The 21,292-nt window shown below is 43.5% G+C and overlaps 1 protein-coding gene across 1 annotated transcript in view; it reads right to left on the reverse strand.

The window, feature by feature from the left end:
- Positions 1-21,292, reverse strand: part of tdrd9 (tudor domain containing 9) — a 135,736-nt gene that overhangs the window by 30,247 nt on the left and 84,197 nt on the right. The window contains exons 23-27 of the mRNA XM_078233120.1: positions 19,157-19,330; positions 17,920-18,037; positions 17,222-17,431; positions 8,411-8,500; positions 6,170-6,427 (exon numbers count right to left, since the gene is read on the reverse strand). Of these exons, the coding sequence (XP_078089246.1) occupies positions 6,170-6,427; positions 8,411-8,500; positions 17,222-17,431; positions 17,920-18,037; positions 19,157-19,330 (850 nt within the window). The remainder of the gene's footprint in view (positions 1-6,169; positions 6,428-8,410; positions 8,501-17,221; positions 17,432-17,919; positions 18,038-19,156; positions 19,331-21,292) is intronic.

Below are 21,292 nucleotides of genomic sequence, written 5' to 3' on the forward strand. Positions count from 1 at the left end.
CTTTTTAATTTAATAAATGTTTCATTCTTTTATTAAACATTCACCAGCAGATTCCAGTGATTGTTCAGTAGCCACTCTCCACGTTTCTTAAAACATAAAAGTTAGAATCTATCAGGCCAAGTTCCACCCTAGGATCTAACTTGTCCAGTAGTTTCAACTGGTGTCATAACAATACCAGCAGATCTCCTGTGGCACTGGCCAAAATTGGATGATGCACTCTTTGGTACCACACAATTTAATGGATTACTTTAATATATTGGAGCTTTGCTCCTTTCAAGCCAGAAAATCGAATTCTTCATTGCATGTTAATGTAAGCCTATTTGTGACACTAATGAATAAATAAACTCCAATACTTGGCCATATGAGAGTTAATGTTTGAGAATAACTCCTGTACCTGCACACCAGTGAAGTAACTTACTGTAGTATATGTAGCACACACACACATTCTCAGTTTAACACGCGGCACAGTAGCTAGCATTGCTGCTTCACAGCTCCAGGGACCTGGGTTCGATTCCCGGCTTGGGTCACTGTCTGTGGAGTTTGTCCATTCTCCTCGTGTCTGCGTGGGTTTCCTCCGGGTGCTCCGGTTTCCTCCCATGGTCCAAACATGTGCGGGTTACGTTGGTTGGCCATGCTAAAATTGCCCGTAATGTCCTGGGGTATGTAGGTTAGAGGGATTAGTGGGTAAATATGTAGGGATAAGGGGGTAGGGCCAGGGTAGGATTGCGGTCGGTGCAGACTCGTTGGGCCGAATGGCCTCTTTCTGTGCTGTAGGGTTTCTAAGTTTCTTGTTAAAGGAAATAGCAGGCCTGCTGTGGCACTGTTGATGGAAAGTTACAGGTTACATATATAATGTAGGTGATGATGTAAGGATATGGTGTTTCAGAGGGGATTTGCCAGGTTTGGAAAGTTGTAGTAGGAGTAAGTCTAGGGAAAGGCATCATTATGGAGTATTAGTGTAGTTCGGAGAGGAAAATAGGGAGGATGTGAGTGGTAGGTGGTGACTGGGGTGAATGGCATAAAGCAAGTGATTACGGAGGGGACTGTGTGTAGTTGAACACTGAAGGTAGAGTGAGAGTTTGGCATATTGAGGAGTAGCAGGTAGAGTAAGGAAGCTGAGAGGATTAAGTTATGAAAACAGGTAATGTAAACATGGCCTGATGTGGGCTTGAGTATAAGAAATCGAAGAGTGATCTGATTGAGGTGTTAAAAAGTTAAGCAGAAAGAAGAAGCTATTTTTTCTGATGAGGGAAATAACAGCAGAGAGACAACATGGCCCGAATTTTGCACTCATTGAGCGCACATGATCAGCAGGCCAAGAAATCATCATAGAAATCATAGAAACCCTACAGTGCGGAAGGAGGCCATTCAGCCCATCGAGTCTGCACCGACCACAATCCCACCCAGGCCCTATCCCCACATATTTACTTGCTAATCCCTCTAACCTACACATCTCAGGACTCTAAGGGGCAATTTTTAACCTGGCCAATCAACCTAACCCGCACATCTTTGGACTGTGGGAGGAAACCAGAGCACCCGGAGGAAACCCACGCAGACACGAGGAGAATGTGCAAACTCCACACAGACAGTGACCCGAGCCGGGAATCGAACCCGGGACCCTGGAGCTGTGAAGCAGCAGTGCTAACCACTGTGCTACCGTGCCGCCCCAGAAGAAGCTGCCACAGTGTCTGCTTCCACCTGTAAACATCAGAAAGATGCAATTTCACGCTGGCTAGTCAACTAAGGGCCGGCCAGTGTGAAATGCAGCACGGCCACCAAGGGCAGGAGCATGGCAAATGCAGGATCTAATGGTAACCCAAGGGAAATATGAAAAAAGTCCAGCCAGTTTCAAGGGCTCCAAGAGTATAAGGAGGAGCCTATCGTAACTGTCATTGAGAGAGTGGAAGCTTTGGCATGTGACAGCCTCAGTGCCTGGTGGGCAAGCAGAAAAGCTGCCAATGCTGGTGGGCACTCAGGCCCACGATTTTCAGACAACAGTCTGTACACTTTAGTAGAGGCAAAGAGTGTCCAGCATGAAATACTTGTACCGCAGGATAACAAGAGGAGACCACACCACCAGATGACGTAGGCCTGGACTGAGGTGGCTGTGCAGGTGAAGCGGGCATGATGTGGTGCACTAAACATGGATCCACTGAGAAACAGTTCAGTCATCTTCTGCACTCCACAAGGGTGGGTACCAACTTGGCAAGGAGCTGAATATAGATGCCTTGGAGAGTGGGCATAAGGTGGACTCAGGAATGAGAAATGCAGAGTGCCAACAGGTGGGAGATTTGGTTGCTCACCTTGTCTGTGTGGGTGGGTGCGGAGTCCCACTCCAATGGGCAACTGAAGCTGGCTCTTCTGGGGGAAGGCTCGAGAGGCTGGGATGCCGCAGCAGGTAAAGGTTGGACTAATGAAAGCACTTATTCATGTTCACAAGTGATGGAGCATACACAAACAGGTTGTGGGGTTTCTAGCATCCCTGATCTTGTCTACATTTGAGATCGATGCCCTGGAGCAAAGTTATCAGGTGTCTGAGAACAGGAAAAGTCCAGTGGGTAGGAGAGAGATTTGGGGGGAATCTGCGAGGGCTGGGCAGTGGCACCTTCAGCGAGAAGAGCAAATCCAGTGTTCCCATAGATTGGCAAGTCACAGTGCCTCAGTGAGGCACCTTTCTGTTGAAGCAAGTTACCATTGTGCTTGAAAGACACTTAGTGAGGATGTTCTTAATGATATAATCTGTTTCCCCCTCAGAAGTGCCATCATCAGGAATCAGCGCTGATGCTAAGGAGCCTCCTGACACCTGTAGGGGAATCAGCGAGTGATGCACCCACATCACGTCCATTCAGCATCAACTACCAGTGCAGAAACAGGCATTTTGGTGGACTATGGCATGTTGGCTCAGGTAGGAATGAACTGTAATGAGGGCAATCACATTCACTGGAGGAGCTGGCAGAGAGTACCCAGGGCACCAGCAGTCAGGAGGATTGCTGAAAGCAAGAATTATGCAGAGTCCAAGACAGATGGCGAGCCTCTAGAATCATTCGTCAGGAGGTAGATATTAGGATGTCCAGCAGGATGTGTAGGAAGATCTACCAGAGATCTCAGAGGGTTTGTGTGCTATATCTGCAATGTAAGAGTCCATGCAAGCTTGAGCACTGCACTGACCTTGAACACCAAGCCTCCTCTATTGAGAAAGTGGCAACTCTCACGGAGAGACAGCTCCAGGAGCAGAATCAAAGGTTCTTGGGGTTGCACAGGTACCTGCAAGTTCTCTCACAAGTAATGACCTCTGAGAGATGGATGAGGCACCCAGTCTCTCTACTTGGTGCTGGTCCATCACTGATGAGCAGGAAGATCTAGACATGCTTCATGCTGGCAAACGAGCTGCATGTCGTCTCCGTGAGATCCTCTCACAGCACAAAAGATGAGGGCAGAATTTCCTCTGCCCCTCTGCCAATGACCTTGGCATCTTCTGAGGCTACAACAAATGAGGAGTGCCCAACCTTGTCACTCAAGCCCCATCGGCCAGAGGTTGACCAGTAATGTCATCAGGGTCAACAGGACAGCAGGGTCAGCAATCTGCTTCCAATGCCAGTACAAGTGAGGGAAGGGTACCAAAACACAGTACTCGCACATGTGCCTTTAAGGCACCATAAACATAGGATGCATTTTCACAGGTGACTTTTGTTCACTTCATCAAATTAATATTTTGCTTTTCTGCAACCGTCCCAACCATTTTGTGTTCCTTGTTTGCAAGTCTGGGGAAAATAAATATTGTTTTGTAATGATTTGTGTCCTTCATGTTTTTCATAGGTGCAGGCCTCTTCAGTGCTTTGTTAAACGGTAGGTGCAGGAAACTTTATCAAAGGTTGTGTGAGGCAGTATTGGGGTCATGTCATTGCCTTCTCAGAAACTTGTGTGAAGGAGATGGTGCCACTGGACTGAGATAGAAGCCTTGGCAACCTCGCTGCAGAAGTGCTGAATCAATGTTCTCATCTTCAAGTGCCAATGGCACATTTTTTCTGATTTGTTCATGGGATGTGGACATTGCTGGCTGGACCAGCATTTATTTTCCAACCCTGAGGGCAACTAACATTGCTGTGGATCTGGAGTCACACATAGGCCAGGCCAGGCAAGGATGACAGATTTCCTTTCCAAATGGACATGAGAGCACCAGATAGATTTTTACGACAGTGACAATGGATTCATAGTCATCATTAGACGTATAATTGCAGCTTTTTATTTAATTCAAATTTCACCTGTCATGATAGGTTTTGAACCCACGTCCCCAGGGTATTTCCCTGGGTCTCTTGATTACTAATCCAGTAACAATGCCACTATCTCCCCAGGAATTGTGCAGAGTTCAGTATACCACAACGATAAGGGGCATGTGCTCTGGAGGATATTGCAGGGACCCCTAGAATGGTCCAGAAAGCAGAACCTCATCTTCAGTAGCTCGATTGTCCTCTCAAGCACCATCCTTTTGAGGCATGATAATAACTGTAGCTCTCTACCGCCTCTGTCCTAGGGTGCGGGAGTTGTAATGGATACCAGTTGTTACCAAACAGCCGTCCAGCCAAGCTGGACTACGAACAACCTTGGAATCTGGGAGTATCCTAGGTGTGCATCATGGGAACTGTCAGGGTATCTTGCACAGACTTGCTGAATCTGGTTGCATATTGTCTGAACATTCATGGAGTGATAACTCCATGTTATTCTCAATGTGATTCTCAATGTCATCAAATTTATTTTAACAACATACATAAATATGAATTAGGAGTCATCGGCCATTTGGCCCCTTAAATCTGAACCACTTGTCACTAAAATCATGGCCAATTCTACATTCTTGCCTACCCCCGATACCCTTTCACTCCCTTGTTAGTCAAGAATCTGCCTTAAAAATACGACCCTGCCTCCACATTGATGGGGAAGAGAGTTCCAGAGACACAAGTGAATCAGAAAAAAGTTCTTATCTCCTTCTTAACTTTCAAGAAATTAGAAATATCTCTTGGGGCTAAAGGGATCAAGTGATATGGGGGAAAGGGGAGATCAAGATATTGAAATTGACGATCAGCCATGATCATATTGAATGGCAGAGCAGGCTTGAAGGGCCGAATGGCCTACTCCTACTTCCAGTTTCTACGTAAACGTGAGACACCTTATTAAATTGCTTAGACAAATTAGACAGCATGCAGCCACATATAACACTCAAAATAAAACCAAAAAATTCTGGAAATATTCAGCAGTTCTGGCAGTAAAGGTGGAGAGAGAAACAAAGCTATCGTTTTAGGTCTGTATGACCTTTTATCGGAAACCTGGTAATTAACACCTCACCAGTAATCTACTTAAAATGAGGAATGTAAAAAAGATGGGTTGGGAAAGGTGGGTTGGAATCAAGGTGGGGGGGTTCGAGGCAGCAGGGTCAAGGGGGCTTAGAAGTGTTGCCCAAACACAAAACTATACCTCTCAACATTCCATGTACAAAATATTTTAGTTTGTCTCCTTGATTCAATCAATGTTGTGTACATTGCTCCTTCAAAGTTCCATACCACTCCCAGATGCTTCACACTGCTCACCAACATACACCATTGCCCAACCCACCTCCCCAAATAAACATACTCAGAAGCTCCTCTCTTTCTCCCTCCCCTGCAACTCAACTCAGCAGTCCCTCACTCCAACCGTCAATATACCACTCATAGAAATCATAGAAACCCTACAGTGCAGAAGGAGGCCATTCGGCCCATCGAGTCTGCACCGACCACAATCCCACCCAGGCCCTATCCCCACATATTTACCCGTGAATCCCTCTAACCTACGCATCTCAGGACTCTGAGGGGCAATTTTTAACCTGGCCAATCAACCTAACCCGCACATCTTTGGACTGTGGGAGGAAACCGGAGCACCCGGAGGAAACCCACGCAGACACGAGGAGAATGTGCAAACTCCACTCAGACAGTGACCCAAGCCGGGAATCGAACCCAGGTCCCTGGAGCTGTGAAGCAGCGGTGCTAACCATTGTGCTACCGTGCCGCCACTCACTCAGAAGTCCCTCTCCCAAATCATCTTCAATCTGCTCACTCCTTCAGCAACCCCTCTCATAATTGGAATTGCGTCAGTTTGTACATTAAATTCGTAGCAGAACAGTATTAACTTGCAATCATCAAACCTTTGATTCATACGTCTCTTCAGCCGATTCAGCAAAACCTTCACTAATGAGAATTTCCCGCACATTACACTCAACATTTGAAGACTGTATGCTGAGGTCTACACGTAGCACATTGTGCACAATGGAGAAAACTTTCACAAGCAGTACACAATTTTTCACCAGGGAGCTGAATCGTCCCCTGGCCTTGGCACTCCACTGATCCCCATGTATCAGAGAATATGCGGAAGGACGCACGCTGCAAATTTGACATTGAAGAGCCTGAGCATGAGAGAAAAATCAGTCTGTTAATATTAGAATTCAAGATCTGACCACTAATGTATATAAATTTGACAACCTACCAGCATAATTTTACAGGTGATGTGACAGGAAAAAAATTGAAATTTGATCAGTTATATCATTACATGAAGCATATGAAAGCTCGTTTCCAATTTAAGGAAAATGGTAGGCTGCCTACCATTTTAACACAAAAATTTCCATTAAAAGAAAATAAAACCATTACAAGTTGGGAAACTGAAAAGAAAAACCAGGATCAAGTACAGTGATCCATAGCCTGGAAACATCAAGGGTCTGGAATTTGAGAGAATGAGGCTAGAAATTGCCATTCTGACCAGAAGCATTATCATTGGGAAACTTTCAATTCGATAATGATATTTTAAAATTAGTCTCATTCGTTGTAGGGCTCTAATAAAAGCATTCTTTTGTACTTCTGGAGGATATTGCAGGGACCCCTAGAATGGTCCTCATCTTCAGTAGCCCTATTGTCTTCTCAAGCATCGTCCTTGTGAGGCATCATAATAACTGTACCTCTCTTCCGCCTCTGTCCCAAGGTGTTGGGGAGTTGTAATTTGGTAGTATTTTATCATTGTTCAATTACAAGCAAAAAGAATCATTTAACGAAAACCCCAAAACAAGTTACCTTAAACTAATAATGCATAGAATGAAATGAGGAAAAATAGAAAAACTAACAAATACTCCTTTAACTTGTCTTTCCACCCCACCACTTAACAATTTCCTCCAAAACATTCAAGTCCAGAAGTGAATGCTGAAAATTAGGTGGAAATCCTGGCCTACTCTTCCAACTCTAAAAAGCTGTTGCCAATTTTAGCACCCTTTACCATCCAGTGAACAACCACCAAATCAGCAGATTGGGTACTGAATTTGGTAGATATTGATCAGTTGCTCACTGGATAAACCTACTGAACCACTGGTTACTTAAAAAAAGTGTAATCTCCAATGTTGCAATTTATTCTCAAAACACTGTCAAATTAATATTGCAGATATTCTGATTTTGTTTAGATCACATCGTGCCTTCCCAATACATTTGCCTAGAATAGTTCTGAATGTTTTATCTCAGCACTTCCCCATTTGGCAATCGTCCATGGTCACATGAAACAAAAAAGTCAACAATTAAGAGGATTTAACCAACCATTTGCCTAAACAACTTGACAGAAATTCAGCTAATGATTGACTGTGGGTAAATCTTAGGATCAAAATGAAAATTGTCGTACGATTCATCAATTGTTTACACTCTTATCCATGCCTGTTACTTCCAGACTCAACTATTCCAAGTCAGCCCACCTTGGATCCTCCATAAGCTGAGCATCGAAAACTCTGGTGCTTGTATTCTACAGCTCCTACCTTTCACCAATCAGCTCTGTGCTCACTGACCTACACTGACTTTAAGACCGAAAGTTTTAGAATTCTCATCCTTATTCTCAATCCCCACCCCAAGACTGCCTTGTACCTCGCTACCTCTCTAACATCTTCCAATTTTACAATACAAGATCATTGCACTCCTCCAATTCTGGCCTTGATATTCTTCACTCCACCAATGGCAAGAAATAGCAGTCTAGCTTAGCTGCCTAAGCCCCAAAGCTCTGATATTCTGCCCTTAAATTTCTCCACCAGTTTATTCTTCAAATCAACCTCCCTGACCAAGCTTTTGGTCACCCGTCCTCATGTGGCTCGGTGTCCAATTTTGTTTCATAATGAAACCTGCAGTGTTACAGATGTTATAAAATCCAGATTGTTGATCTATCATTCTTGGATCGTCATTCTGTAAATCTGCAGGTTTTTGTTGTGAACGCAGGATGAAACTTAAAAATTCACTCAAAATAGCAGGACCATCTAAGTCGGCTGACAACTTTATACACAGGAGAAGTGGATGGCTTAGCTTTAACCTTTGCTTTCAGTTACTTGCTGAACAAAGGGCATTGAATTAACCTGCTGTGGCACCTATACCTGAAAAGGCAGCTCCATAAGATTAGGTGGAATGTTCCGCAACAGATTTGTAGCAACTTTTGCAGTATTTCCATAATCCACAAAGAACATCTGTAAAATATTTCCATAAAAATGAGTTATACCATATTGCAAAAAGAAAATCAGCATGTTAAGACCAAGACCAGAAACGTGATACTAGATTTCCAGCTTTGTAACACTTATGGGCAGAAATCCAAGCCAGCAGTTTTTAGAGAGTATATCTTCAAGGCAGCAAAACAGAGAAATAAACCTAGTCTCTAGCAGCTTCCAGTCTTTAGACTTTAAAGACAGGAAAGGATAAATCTCTCTCTGCAGCTTTCAAAACAGTAACACCCAGACAACAAAATTACCAATTCCAGAGATGGGAAAACAAGAGAGACTGCTCTCTGTCTCAAGTCCAAACAGCATCTGAAAAACCAAGCTGGAAATCTCTGAAAACATAGCTGTCCCCAGTCATATGACCTGACCTGTCAATTATCCCAATCAAGCTTTACTCTGCCATCCTAGGGAATCACTAAAACAGAACACTGCATTCCTTCAGATTAAAACAATGATGTCGTCAATTGTACTGCTTCATTAACAATAGAAGATACCACTAACAACAAGACAACAAGGCTCCAACAAAATGCCAGAGACTACTCAAAACATACTACAACAAAACATGACCAAAATAGATTTTTAAAGGCACAGTATCATCACAACTTAACTTGGAAAATGATTCAAACAGTGATAGTAGCAGTGCTTCAAGAGCAGCCAGAATCTAAAAGCAGAGTGAGAACGGTGTAGGGATAAAAAGAACAATAATTATCTAATAACAATGGGGATAAATCACAGAATTATATCATACTACAAGGAGTCATGTGTGGTGAATAGACTGGTAAACTTCTAATCTACTTCAAATTAATCAAGTATAAAATAAAATCAGATCAATTAATTTGTATAAAACCTAAAGCCAATTTGATAATTTATCATTTAATTAAACACATTGTAATCAAATCTAGGAGATCAAATTTAATTTAAGTAAGCAATAGTGCCAAGGCAACAAGAACATGGAATACTTTTCTTTTGGATAGTATCAGTCACATTTCTTTTCTACTGGAAGACAAGCTGTTGCGGGGTTGTAAGTATGGCTAATTGGAGTAGGAGGCACAGCAGCTGCAAGAATCTAAACAAACAGTAAGAAATGGTTTTGGTGTGGCAATGAACTACAAGGAATTTCAATCAGGATTTACATCAGGCAATAGCAGGAGTAGATTTGAACGATTTGCTTTAATTCAAAGGGGGCTAAATGCAGATTGTAAAAATGGGTTTAAGTAACTGAAGTAAAGATGGGGCATGTTTAATTTTTAAAAGCCTTAAGAGCTGAAGAATAAACTAAATCAATTCTGGAAAGACAGCAATTCAAAAGAGACCGAGTATAACAACGGAGAGTTCAAAGGAAAGAATCATATTTAAAGAAACAATGAAGCCTGAGGAAGTAGCTGCTTAGATCTCCCAGAAGAAAGCAGATGTACCTGCTCAGAACTCCCAGAAAGCAGTGTCGACAAAGCCAGAACAGAAGAACTCGTGACTTGCAGCCTCAGAAGGAACCCCAAGACAAAATAAAGGGACCGTGTGGTGCAAATTGCAGGAATTCTATAGATATTAAAATCTACAAGAATAGTTGTCGAACAGAAAAGGAGGTTAGCTCTGAGGGTAGTTAAGTTGAGCTCTTGTGAAACTGTTTTAAAGTACTGCTCAAGTGTAATTCCTTTTTTATTTATTCCTTAATAAATATTAATTTCACCGTAAAATCACCACAAGTATTTGGGGACATCACAACCCAAGTTCAGAACCTCTCCTCATACTATACAAATTGCTTAAACTGTTTTGGCGGCTATTTCAAGTTTCCCTTTGGAATCTAGGCAGCTCTGTATTTACTATCAACCATGCCATAACAATATTAATACAAAAGGGTTCTGAATGTTTCAATTAATTAAAATGTTTGACAGATAGATAATGGGACTAAGTGAAACCATGTAACGGTTAGCTTTCCTAAAAAGTATGGGGACATCAGCACAAGGGAAGCAGCTGGGACCAGTGAGCCGTTATTTACTTCAGCCTCAAGTTTAATTCTGCAAGTTGGTTATACTCTAATAAAAAAGGCATTGTAAAGCACTCGGTCTGATGCAGGGCCCTGTACCATGTGGAAATTTGAGGACACATTATGTAAATCGACAATCTCATATGCAAGGAAGTATCATCAGTTCGAGGAGCTTGGGCTCCAGATTCTGGAGCTTGTGCAGCAGCTGGAATTTCTGTGCTGCATCCATCAGGCTAAGAACTTCCTTGAAGTGGCTATAAAGCAGCTCAAGGGTGTGCAATAAGGAATGGGTGACCACCAGTTAAGGAAGACCAGGCAGGTACAACAGGAGTCCAGAGTGCATCTCTCTCTCCAACTGGTATTCAAATAGTGTGAATGATGGGGGATATAGTGATATGGGATTTATCAATTGGGGGAACAGACAGGTGCTTTTACATCTGTCATCATGAATCCAGGATGGCACGTTGCTCCCTGATGGCACTGATGTCCAGATTACTCATGGTGCAATGTACTAATGAGTTTAGGAGAATAGAGCAGGTGAATGTGTGGCTGGAGACCTGGTACAAAAGGAAGAGTTCTAGATTCTTCAGGCATCGGGACTTATGCTATGAGGGGGGTTCCACCTGAACAGGGTCAGGGCCAAAGGAATTGAATAGGGTTGGGACCAATATCTTTGCTGGGTCATTTGCTACACCTACTGGGGAGAGTTTAAACTAGCTTCGCAAGGGGAATGGGAACCAGGAGGTAACATTGGAAAGGGAAAAACAAGGTGCACAAAGGATTTGGAGACAGATAGCACTAAATTATAGTAAGGTATTAGGTGGGGTCAGAGTAAGAGGAAATGCAATTAAGTCTACATTAGATTTATAATTCACAGAGTGCAGGAGATTCATAGTTACAGCAGAGGACGACATTCGTCCCATTATGTTGGTGTCAGCTCTCTCTGCAAGAGCAACTCAGTTAGTCTCACTCTCGACCTGCAAACAGTTTTTCAGATAAACATCCAATTCCTTTTTGAATATGCCTCCAACACACACTCAAGCAGCATGTTAAAGATCCGATCACTCATTGCAGGAAAAAATACTTTCCCTCATCTTGTTCTGGTACTTTTGCCAATCATCTTTAATCGGTGATGAAAACAGAAAACACAAGAAAGGCTGAGCAGGTCTGGCAGCATTTGTGGAGAGTTAACATTGAGTCAATATTGGACTCAAAATGTTTACTTTTTCTTTCTCCACAGATGCTGCCAGGCCTGCTGGGTTTTTCCAGCATTTTCTGTTTTTATTTCAGATTTTCAGCACCTGCAGGATTTTGTTTTTATCCTTAATTGGTGCCGTTTGATTTTCGACACTTTTAGCATTGGGATTAGTTTCTCTCTATCTATGCTGGCCAGAACCTCCATGATTTTGAGTGCCTCTATCAAACCTCCCCTCAACCTTGCCTTCTCCGAGGGGAACAATCGCAGCTTCGATCTGTATACGTGAACAGTATGCAACCAGAGTACAAATTAACTCCACTCTAGAAACATGAGAAACATCCAGACAGGCATTCTGGAGTAAACAGGAAAATGCCACCGTTTGGATGAGAGGTCAAACCAAGCCCCTGTCCCGTTAAAAAAAAGTTCATGGCCACAATATTGAAGAAGAACTGGGAGTACCTCTGGTGCCTTGGTTAGTTTGTTTCTGGTAGTTTTGGTTGAGGAATAGTTGACCAGGACATCAGAACTTGCAGTGGCCGCGGGGTTTACTGGAAAGGGTCTCTTGAGTTTTTTTTTTAGTGCACAGGAGGTTTAAAAGGCAGGTCCCACTATCTAGCGGGCAGCGTTGGGAGCGGGCAGCGGAGTGAGACGGAGCTGAGTGAGAACTGAGGGGCTTTGGCTCATCGGGCTTAGGCAGAAAGGGCGAGCAGGGGTTCTTATTTTTAAAAATTTTTATTTATAAGTTACTTTTCTCCGGGTACCTTGGTAGAAATAATTTGGAACAGAGAGGAATAATCTTCATTCACTTTTTTCCCTGTGTTTAAAAGGGCAAGTATGACTGTCAGGCCAGTATGTTGTTCCCAATGTAGGATGTGGGAGGTCCTGGAGGCTCCTAGCCTCCCAGACGACCATATCTGTGCTGGGTGTGTTGAGCTGCGGTTCCTAAGGGACCATGTTAGGGAACTGGAATTGCAGCTCGAGGACCTTCGCCGGGTTAGGGATAGTGAGGAGGTCATTGACAGGAGCTATCGGCAGGTGGTCACACCGGGACCACGGGAGGAGGGTAACTGGGTAACAGTGAGGAAGGAGAAAGCTCGGGTGATGGTGAGCACCCCGGTGGATGTGCCCCTTAATAATAAGTACTCCTGTCTGAGTACTACTGGGGTGGACAGCCCACCTGGGGGAAGCAGCGGTGGCAGTGTCTCTGGAGCTGAGCCTGGCCCAGTAGTGCAAAGGGGTAAGGAAAGGAGGGTAGTGCTAATTGGGGACTCTACGGTGAGAGGGTCAGATAGGCGTTTTTGCGGACACAGACGGGACTCTCGGATGGTGGTTTGCCTCCCTGGTGCAGGGGTCCGGGATGTCTCTGGTCGAGTCCCAGAAATCCTGAAGGGGGAGGGAGAGGAGCCCAAGGTCGTGATGCATATAGGTACTGCTGACATAGGTAGGAAGAGGGAAGGGGTCATGAAAAGAGAATATAGGGAGTTGGGTAGACAGCTGAGAAAGAGGAATGCAAAGGTAGTAATCTCGGGATTGCTGCCTGTGCCGCGGGAGAGTGAGAACAGGAATCGGTGGAGAATGAATGCGTGGCTGAGGGACTGGAGCAAGGGACAAGGATTTGGGTACTTGGATCATTGGGACCTCTTTAGGGGCAGGTGTGACCTGTTTAAAAAAGACGGGTGGCACTTGAATCCCAGGGGGACCAATATCCTGGCGGGAAGGTTGGCTAAGGCTACTGGTGAGACTTTAAACTAGAAAGGTTGGGGGGAGGGAATCGAAATGAGGGGACTGAGAGCGAGGAGGTTAGCTCGCAAATAGATAAGGAATGTAGACAGGGTAAGAGGGAGGTTAGACGAGTGAGGGAGAAGGGAAGTGCTCAGGCTGAAGGTCTGAGATGTGTCTATTTTAATGCCAGGAGTGTAGTGAATAAAGTGGATGAGCTTGGAGCGTGGATTGCTGCTTCGAATTGTGATGTGGTGGCCATTACGGAGACTTGGATGTCTCAGGGACAGGACTGGGTGCTTCAGGTGCCGGGTTTTAGATGTTTCAGGAAGGACAGGGAGGGAGGCAAGAGAGGGGGGGGAGTGGCACTGTTGATCAGGGATAGTGTCACGGCTGTAGAGAAGGTGGACGCCGTGGAGGGACTGACTACGGAATCTCTGTGGGTGGAGGTTAGGAACAGGAAGGGGTCGGTAACTTTGCTGGGTGTTTTCTATAGGCCGCCCAATAGTAACAGAGATGTTGAGGAGCAGATGGGGAAACAGATCCTGGAGAGATGTAGGAATAACAGAGTTGTCGTGATGGGAGATTTTAATTTCCCAAACATAGATTGGAATATCCCTAGGGCTAGGGGTTTGGATGGAGAGGAGTTTGTTAGGTGTGTCCAGGAGAGTTTCCTGACACAGTATGTGGATAAGCCTACTAGAGGAGAGGCTGTTCTTGATCTGGTGCTGGCTAATGAACCTGGACAGGTGGAGGATCTCTCGGTGGGTGAGCATCTTGGGGATAGCGATCATAATTCTATCTCCTTCACGATAGCATTGGAAAGAGATAGGGTCAGGCAGGCTAGGAAAGTGTTTCTCTGGAGTAAAGGGAAATACAGTGTCATCAGGGAGGAAATTAGACGGGTAAATTGGAAGGAGGCATTCTTGGGGAAAAGTACCGAAGGAAAGTGGAGGATTTTCAAGGAATGTTTGTCTGGAGCTCTGCATGACAACGTTCCGATGAGACAGGGGGGTGTTGGTAGGGTACGGGAACCGTGGTGCACGAAGGTTGTGATGAACCTGGTGAATAAGAAAAGAGAGGCGTACAGAAGGTTCAGAGAGCTAGGAGGTGTTAAGGATTTAGAGGAGTATACGCGATGTAGGAAGGAGCTTAAGAAGGAAATTAGGAGAGCGAGAAGGGGTCATGAGAAGACCTTGGCGGGTAAGATTAAGGAGAATCCCAAGGCTTTCTACAAATATGTCAAGAGTAAAAGGATGAGATGTGAAGGCATAGGACCCTTAAAAGGTGAAGGGGGAAAAGTTTGTGCGGAACCGTTAGAAATGGCGGAGGTGCTTAATGAATACTTTACCTCGGTATTCACGGTGGAAAGGGATCTGGGTGGTTGTACTGCTGGATTGCGGAGGACAGAAAGGATCGAGCATGTGGACATAAAGAAAGAGGATGTGTTGGAACTATTGAATGGCATCAAGGTTGGTAAGTCGCCGGGACCGGATGGGATGTACCCCAGGTTACTGTGGGAGGCGAGGGAGGAGATTGCGGAGCCTTTGGCGATGATCTTTGCATCGTCGATGGAGACGGGAGAGGTTCCGGAGGATTGGAGGATTGCGGATGTGGTCCCTATATTCAAGAAAGGGAACAGGGACAGCCCGGGAAATTACCGACCGGTGAGTCTAACCTCAGTGGTTGGTAAGTTGATGGAGAGGATCCTGAGAGACAGGATTTATGATCATCTAGAGAAGTTTAGTATGATCAAAAGTAGTCAGCACGGCTTTGTCAGGGGCAGGTCGTGCCTTACGAGCCTGGTTGAGTTCTTTGAAAATGTGACCAAGCACATTGACGAAGGAAGAGCGGTGGATGTGGTCTATATGGACTTCAGCAAAGCGTTCGATAAGGTCCCCCATGCAAGACTTCTTGAGAAAGTGAGAGGGCATGGGATCCAAGGGGCTGTTGCCTTGTGGATCCAGAACTGGCTTGCCTGCAGAAGGCAGAGAGTGGCTGTGGAGGGGTCTTTCTCTGCATGGAGGTCAGTGACCAGTGGAGTGCCCCAGGGATCTGTTCTGGGACCCTTGCTGTTTGTCATTTTCATAAATGACCTGGATGAGGAAGTGGAGGGATGGGTTGGTAAGTTTGCTGACGACACCAAGGTAGGTGGTGTTGTGGATAGTTTGGAGGGATGGCAGAAGTTGCAGCGAGACATAGATAGAATGCAAGACTGGGCGGAGAAGTGGCAGATGGACTTCAACCCGGATAAGTGTGTAGTGATCCATTTTGGCAGATCCAATGGGATGGAGCAGCAGTATAAAATGAAGGGTACCATTCTTAGCAGTGTAGAGGATCAGAAGGACCTTGGGGTCCGGGTCCATAGGACTCTTAAATCGGCCTCGCAGGTGGAGGATGCGGTCAAGAAGGCGTATGGCGTACTGGCCTTCATTAATCGAGGGATTGAGTTTAGGAGTCGGGAGATAATGCTGCAGCTTTATAGGACCCTGGTCAGACCCCACTTGGAGTACTGCGCGCAGTTCTGGTCACCTCATTACAGGAAAGATGTTGAAGCCATTGAAAGGGTGCAGAGGAGATTTACAAGGATGTTGCCTGGATTGGGGGGCATGCCTTATGAGGATAGGTTGAGGGAGCTTGGTCTCTTCTCCCTGGAGAGACGAAGGATGAGAGGTGACCTGATAGAGGTTTACAAGATGTTGAGGGGTCTGGATAGGGTGGACTCTCAGAGGCTATTTCCAAGGGCTGAAATGGTTGCTACGAGAGGACACAGGTTTAAGGTGCTGGGGGGTAGGTACAGGGGGGATGTCAGGGGTAAGTTTTTCACTCAGAGGGTGGTGGGTGAGTGGAATCGGCTGACGTCGGTGGTGGTGGAGGCAAACTCGTTGGGGTCTTTTAAGAGACTTCTGGATGAGTACATGGGATTTAATGGGATTGAGGGCTATAGATAGGCCTAGAGGTGGGGATGTGATCGGCGCAACTTGTGGGCCGAAGGGCCTGTTTGTGCTGTGGCTTTCTATGTTCTATTAAATCACACCATGGGGTTTTCTTTTACATTCATCTCAACAGGTAAATAGATGGAGCCTCTCTTTAACATTTCAAACAGAAGATGGCACCTACAACTAATCAGCATTTCTTCAATGTTGCTCTTCAGTGCCAGCCTAGGTTGTGTGTCAAGTTCAGAACCACAACTTTTTTTATTCATTCAAGGGATGTTGGCTTCGCTGGCTAGGCCAACATTTATTGCCCACCCCTGATACGCTGGTAGTGAGCTGCCTTCTTGAATTGTTGCAGTCCATGTGTTGTAGGTACACCCACAGTGTTGTTAGGTAGGAACTTCCAGGATTTTGACCCAGTGACAGTGAAGGAACGGCAGGCAATATAAGGAATGGTGATATATTTCCAAGTCAGGATGTTGAATGGCATGGAGGGGAACTGCTATGTGGTGGTGTTCCCATGTCTCTGCTGCCCTTGTCCTTCTAGATAGCAGTGGTTGTGGGCTTGAAAAGTGTTGTCTAAGGTGTGTTCTTGCAGTGTATCTTGTAGATGCACACACTGCTGCTACTGTGTGTTGGTGGAGGAGGGAGTGAATGTTTGTGGATGGGGTACCTATCAGGCTGCTTTGTCCTGGATGCTGTCAAGCTTCTTGAGTGTTGTTGCAGCTACACTCATCCAGGCCAGGTGAATGCTATCACTGAAGACAAGCTAATATCCACAAAACTGATCCTATTAAATCAACATTGCATGAGCAAGGGCAAAAGATAAATTGATTTTAAAAAAATTAAACTCTTACTTCAGCAGAATCACCAGAAACTTGCAAGACTTTAGCTCTGTAATAATGGGTTTCACTACAGTCTGTGAATGGTGCAAGACAAAAATCAGGACATGGCTCCACCGTCAGTGATGTCAAAGTCAGTTGATTAATTTCAGTCATCAATTTGCTTAAAGTGTGTAAGCTTTTTCCATCTGTTCTGTAACCCCAAAAGTGTCCAACTTCAACAACCTGAAGTGAAAAAAGTAAACAATTCATTCATGTTAATAAATGGCATTATTAGACAACTGATATCAAATCAAGCACTGCAGTTGCAATTATAATTACTAAATATGTTGAATGCATTATATTCAAGCTTGACAATTTCAAATTGCAACAGGATTTTCACTTTGCATTAGTTGGTAAAATGCTTGTCTATATTCATCGTTCAAACAGCATTTCCAAATTTTCTGCACTATTGTAAATAAAATCTGGACTCTAATCATACTACACTTTTGTAAGATAGAACCATAAACATTTATAGCACAGAAGGCAATTCAGCTCATTTAGTGTATGTTAGATCCTTGCTAGAGCAATCCAAACTAATCTTACTGCCCCAAACTTTCCCTATAGCCTTGCATCTTCATCTGCTTCAAATATTTATTCTTTAATTTTTCCCTCAATAGAAGTAATGATCTATGCATCAAATATTCCTCTCAAGTTCAGATTTTTTTCATTACCTCAGTGACATTCATGGTGAAAAAACGTGGAACAGGATTACAAGGCAATTCCAAAGGACCTCTTGACTTTTCCTCAGGCATCAGCTGAACAGTCCAATTTTGATAGCCTACACAAAATCTGCATCAATGAGAAAACCGGTTACATTGTGACTGGCTCTCAATGCTCAAGGAGCATTGACAATAAATACTGAAACTGTCTTGGCACCCACATTCCAAAAACAATGATAACGGTAGTGCTGAAATATGCCAAGATTGTCACGTACACTGTATTAAGTCATTGTTCTTCCAAATAAATGTGCTATTCTTAACTGCACTCAGGTATCCTAGTAAACCAGCAAGAGTTGAAATCCACTACCAGCATCTGAAGATGGCCAACCATCACCTTCTCAAAGTCAAATAAAGAAAAACAATATCACCCTTGCCAGTGGATTCCCACATCCCCCAAAAAATTACATACACACTATATGCATGCAAGGCACACCAAGTCAGTAAACTCATCCAGTCATGAAAACTTTCATAGAATTAATGCGTTCTCTGACTCTAAGATCATCCTTTTTTTGCAGAAAGCAATCAAAAATCTTCTGAATGGCTAATGCTATCCACAAATAATGCTTCTTGCTGGAATGGATTTTGAGTGATGCCTTTTCAGTATGTAAAGTGTCCAGAAAAAAATTAATTGAGAATTTTCATAAGTCTGTCAATGGTTGTAGTCACATTTTACTCCCTTGGTGTCTCTCCCTCATTTACCCTGGCTGTGGCCTGCCGTCCTCTCCTGCCTTATAGCAATCTCATCAGCTCTGAAGAATGTTTTTAAGAACTTAGCATTCGCAGTGATCCTATCATGGTTTCTGCCATCATTATATATCAAATGCTGCTACTGCAAAAACAAACCGTCTTCCATTCTATCTGTGGCAGCTCCAAAATAGTCCACCTTGCTCTCTTTGGAACTGCTATCTCATTTCCCAATCAAACATTTTAACACAATTAGCTTTCCTGAAAAAAATAATGCTACAATTAGAAAGTACTCCGCAATTTTTCCACACAGTTCTATATCGTGATCTAACAAGGGACCAATAATGTTAGAATAACACAAGATTCATCTTCTGATCAAGCAAGGTGTCTGAATTTCCCGCAAATCTATGGTCAAGTCCAACTGTATTAATTCCCCACTATTTCAATTTGCAAAACTTGTGACGGAAAAGTACACTATTATCATACCACCTAAATAAGATATTACCTCGGGCTTCGTAAGCTTGTATTAGGTTGTCCTTGAATCAATGCTTCAATTTCCTCCACAGGATGAACTTTTAACTGCAAGGGAATACGTTGCTGGGCCATTTTCAGTGCCATATACACAGCAGGATGGATCTCTGCTCTTTTTATTGGATTTTGCACAAATTCAATAAAACCCCTATTATTGAAAAAACAACCTTTTATCAAGTACCAGAATAGGATTTGAAACTGACAAATAATAATTTCCAAAAATAATTTAATTATTCTGGCCCTTGTTTGGAAAGTCTTAACAATTCAATCTAATTCAAAAGCATTCTCCCAACACAGGCCTTGCTTAAATAGCTTGTCCATTGCCACCAGCCTAAGTAATAAAGATATTTACATTGGAATGCCATAGTCAATTATTTCCTGGTCACATTATACATATTCTCATTGTATGTATTATATCGAAGTCAACTGTTGTTGTACCAATATTAAATGCTGCTTTATGATTAATTTGAATACATTGCATAAATTTTGCAATCACGGTTCATCTGTTGCTCTGCATCCAAACACAGATTCCTGCAACCAGACTAGATTGATCTTTCAGTCAAATCTTACAGGTTTTCCAACAACAGCTCTGGATTCCGGCCTACTATATTCTTCCCAAAGACATTGAAATCATTAAATAAGCTTTTATCGCTTCTAAACAAACATCTAAGGATGATGTGTATCACAGTGTCACGGTGGTTAGCACTGCTGCCTCACAGTACCAGGGACCCGGGTTCAGTTCAGCCTCAGGTGACTGTGCACAGTTTGCACACTCTCCCCATGTCTGCGTGGGTTTCTTCTGAGTACTCCTGTTTCTTCCCACACTCCAAAAATGCGCAGGTTAGGTTTATTGACCATGCTAAATTAAATGCCCCTTAGTGTCAGGGGGATTAGCAGGGTAAATAGGTGGGGTTAGGGGGATAGGACCTGGCAGCATTGTTGTCAATGCAGGCTCCATGGGCTGAATGGCATCCTTCTGCACTGTAGGGCTTCTATGATTCTAATTCTTGTGAATCTCTGGTCTTTAGTATATGCTATTCGAAATGCAACTCAGACAAATTCTAGAGGGCATCCAGAGTGTAAAACTATCCTCATTTTGCCTTCAGAAAGAAAAACTTCCTTCAACAATAAAAAGATCAGAGATACCATAAAAACATTTGAAGGCTGCCAAAATATCATCTATCCCTTTAGGTCTTTTGATATGCCATTATGATCTGAGGGAACTATACAAATTACATGAAAACTTCAGCTTTCTGATAGTTTTGATAAATTGGGTTCTAAAGCAAAAGAACGTGCCTTTACTGCTCTTTAGGATTCCAACGCATTGCAGATTGGTTGATCATGCATTGAAAATACCAAGTTGTCAGAAGAAATAGCTCCTCAGAAAAAACTATTTTGTGTCATGCTATTTTTCCTCAATAAATTTGAGGATCTCAGTCTTCTCCTTAGAAAGGCATTTACATCTAGTTTTGCATTACATTTTTAACAATCCCATAAATGTGAAGGTTGAAGTGCCCAGTTCCAAGGAGGCCTCAGCATCAAACTCAGGAGATGACCAAAGACTTTGTTTTGTTGAGCTCCTGTGCTAAGACAGCTCCATATTGCTGATTAAAATGTTTTACCCTCATGTTGATGGCATGTTTCCAGAGTAACTCCCTGCCAGGGCATCCCTGCTGCCAAGTTATCAACACAATGCTAATTCCAGCATTTCTTGGCATGAGCAGGACAATTCTGGTTAAGGAACCAGAAAATATTTGGAGACATCAAAATAGGAGTAGCCTGGTACATTTGGATTAGACAATCTGAATAGCAATTCCATTAAGACTGCATTCAAAATTACAACAAACATCTCAATTTCTTTCCTCAACACAGCATTCTGTGAAGGAAGAAAAAAATCATTGCTGTTGTTTTCATCCAAGGATAAGTTAATGGCATATTACTTGAACGGGAGAGAAACGTCTCCATTGCCACAGCACCAATACAAACAGTAAATATCAACAATCATAAATCTTAGTGAAATTAATAGTGAAATTATAAATGTTATCGTGCATCTCAGCAGTCCCTCTCCATTTATTCTTTATCTGCAGTCCTTTGGTAATCTGAACTTGTA

Source organism: Mustelus asterias, chromosome 18 (genome assembly GCF_964213995.1).
Source record: "Mustelus asterias chromosome 18, sMusAst1.hap1.1, whole genome shotgun sequence".
Classification (NCBI taxonomy): Eukaryota; Metazoa; Chordata; class Chondrichthyes; order Carcharhiniformes; family Triakidae; genus Mustelus; species Mustelus asterias.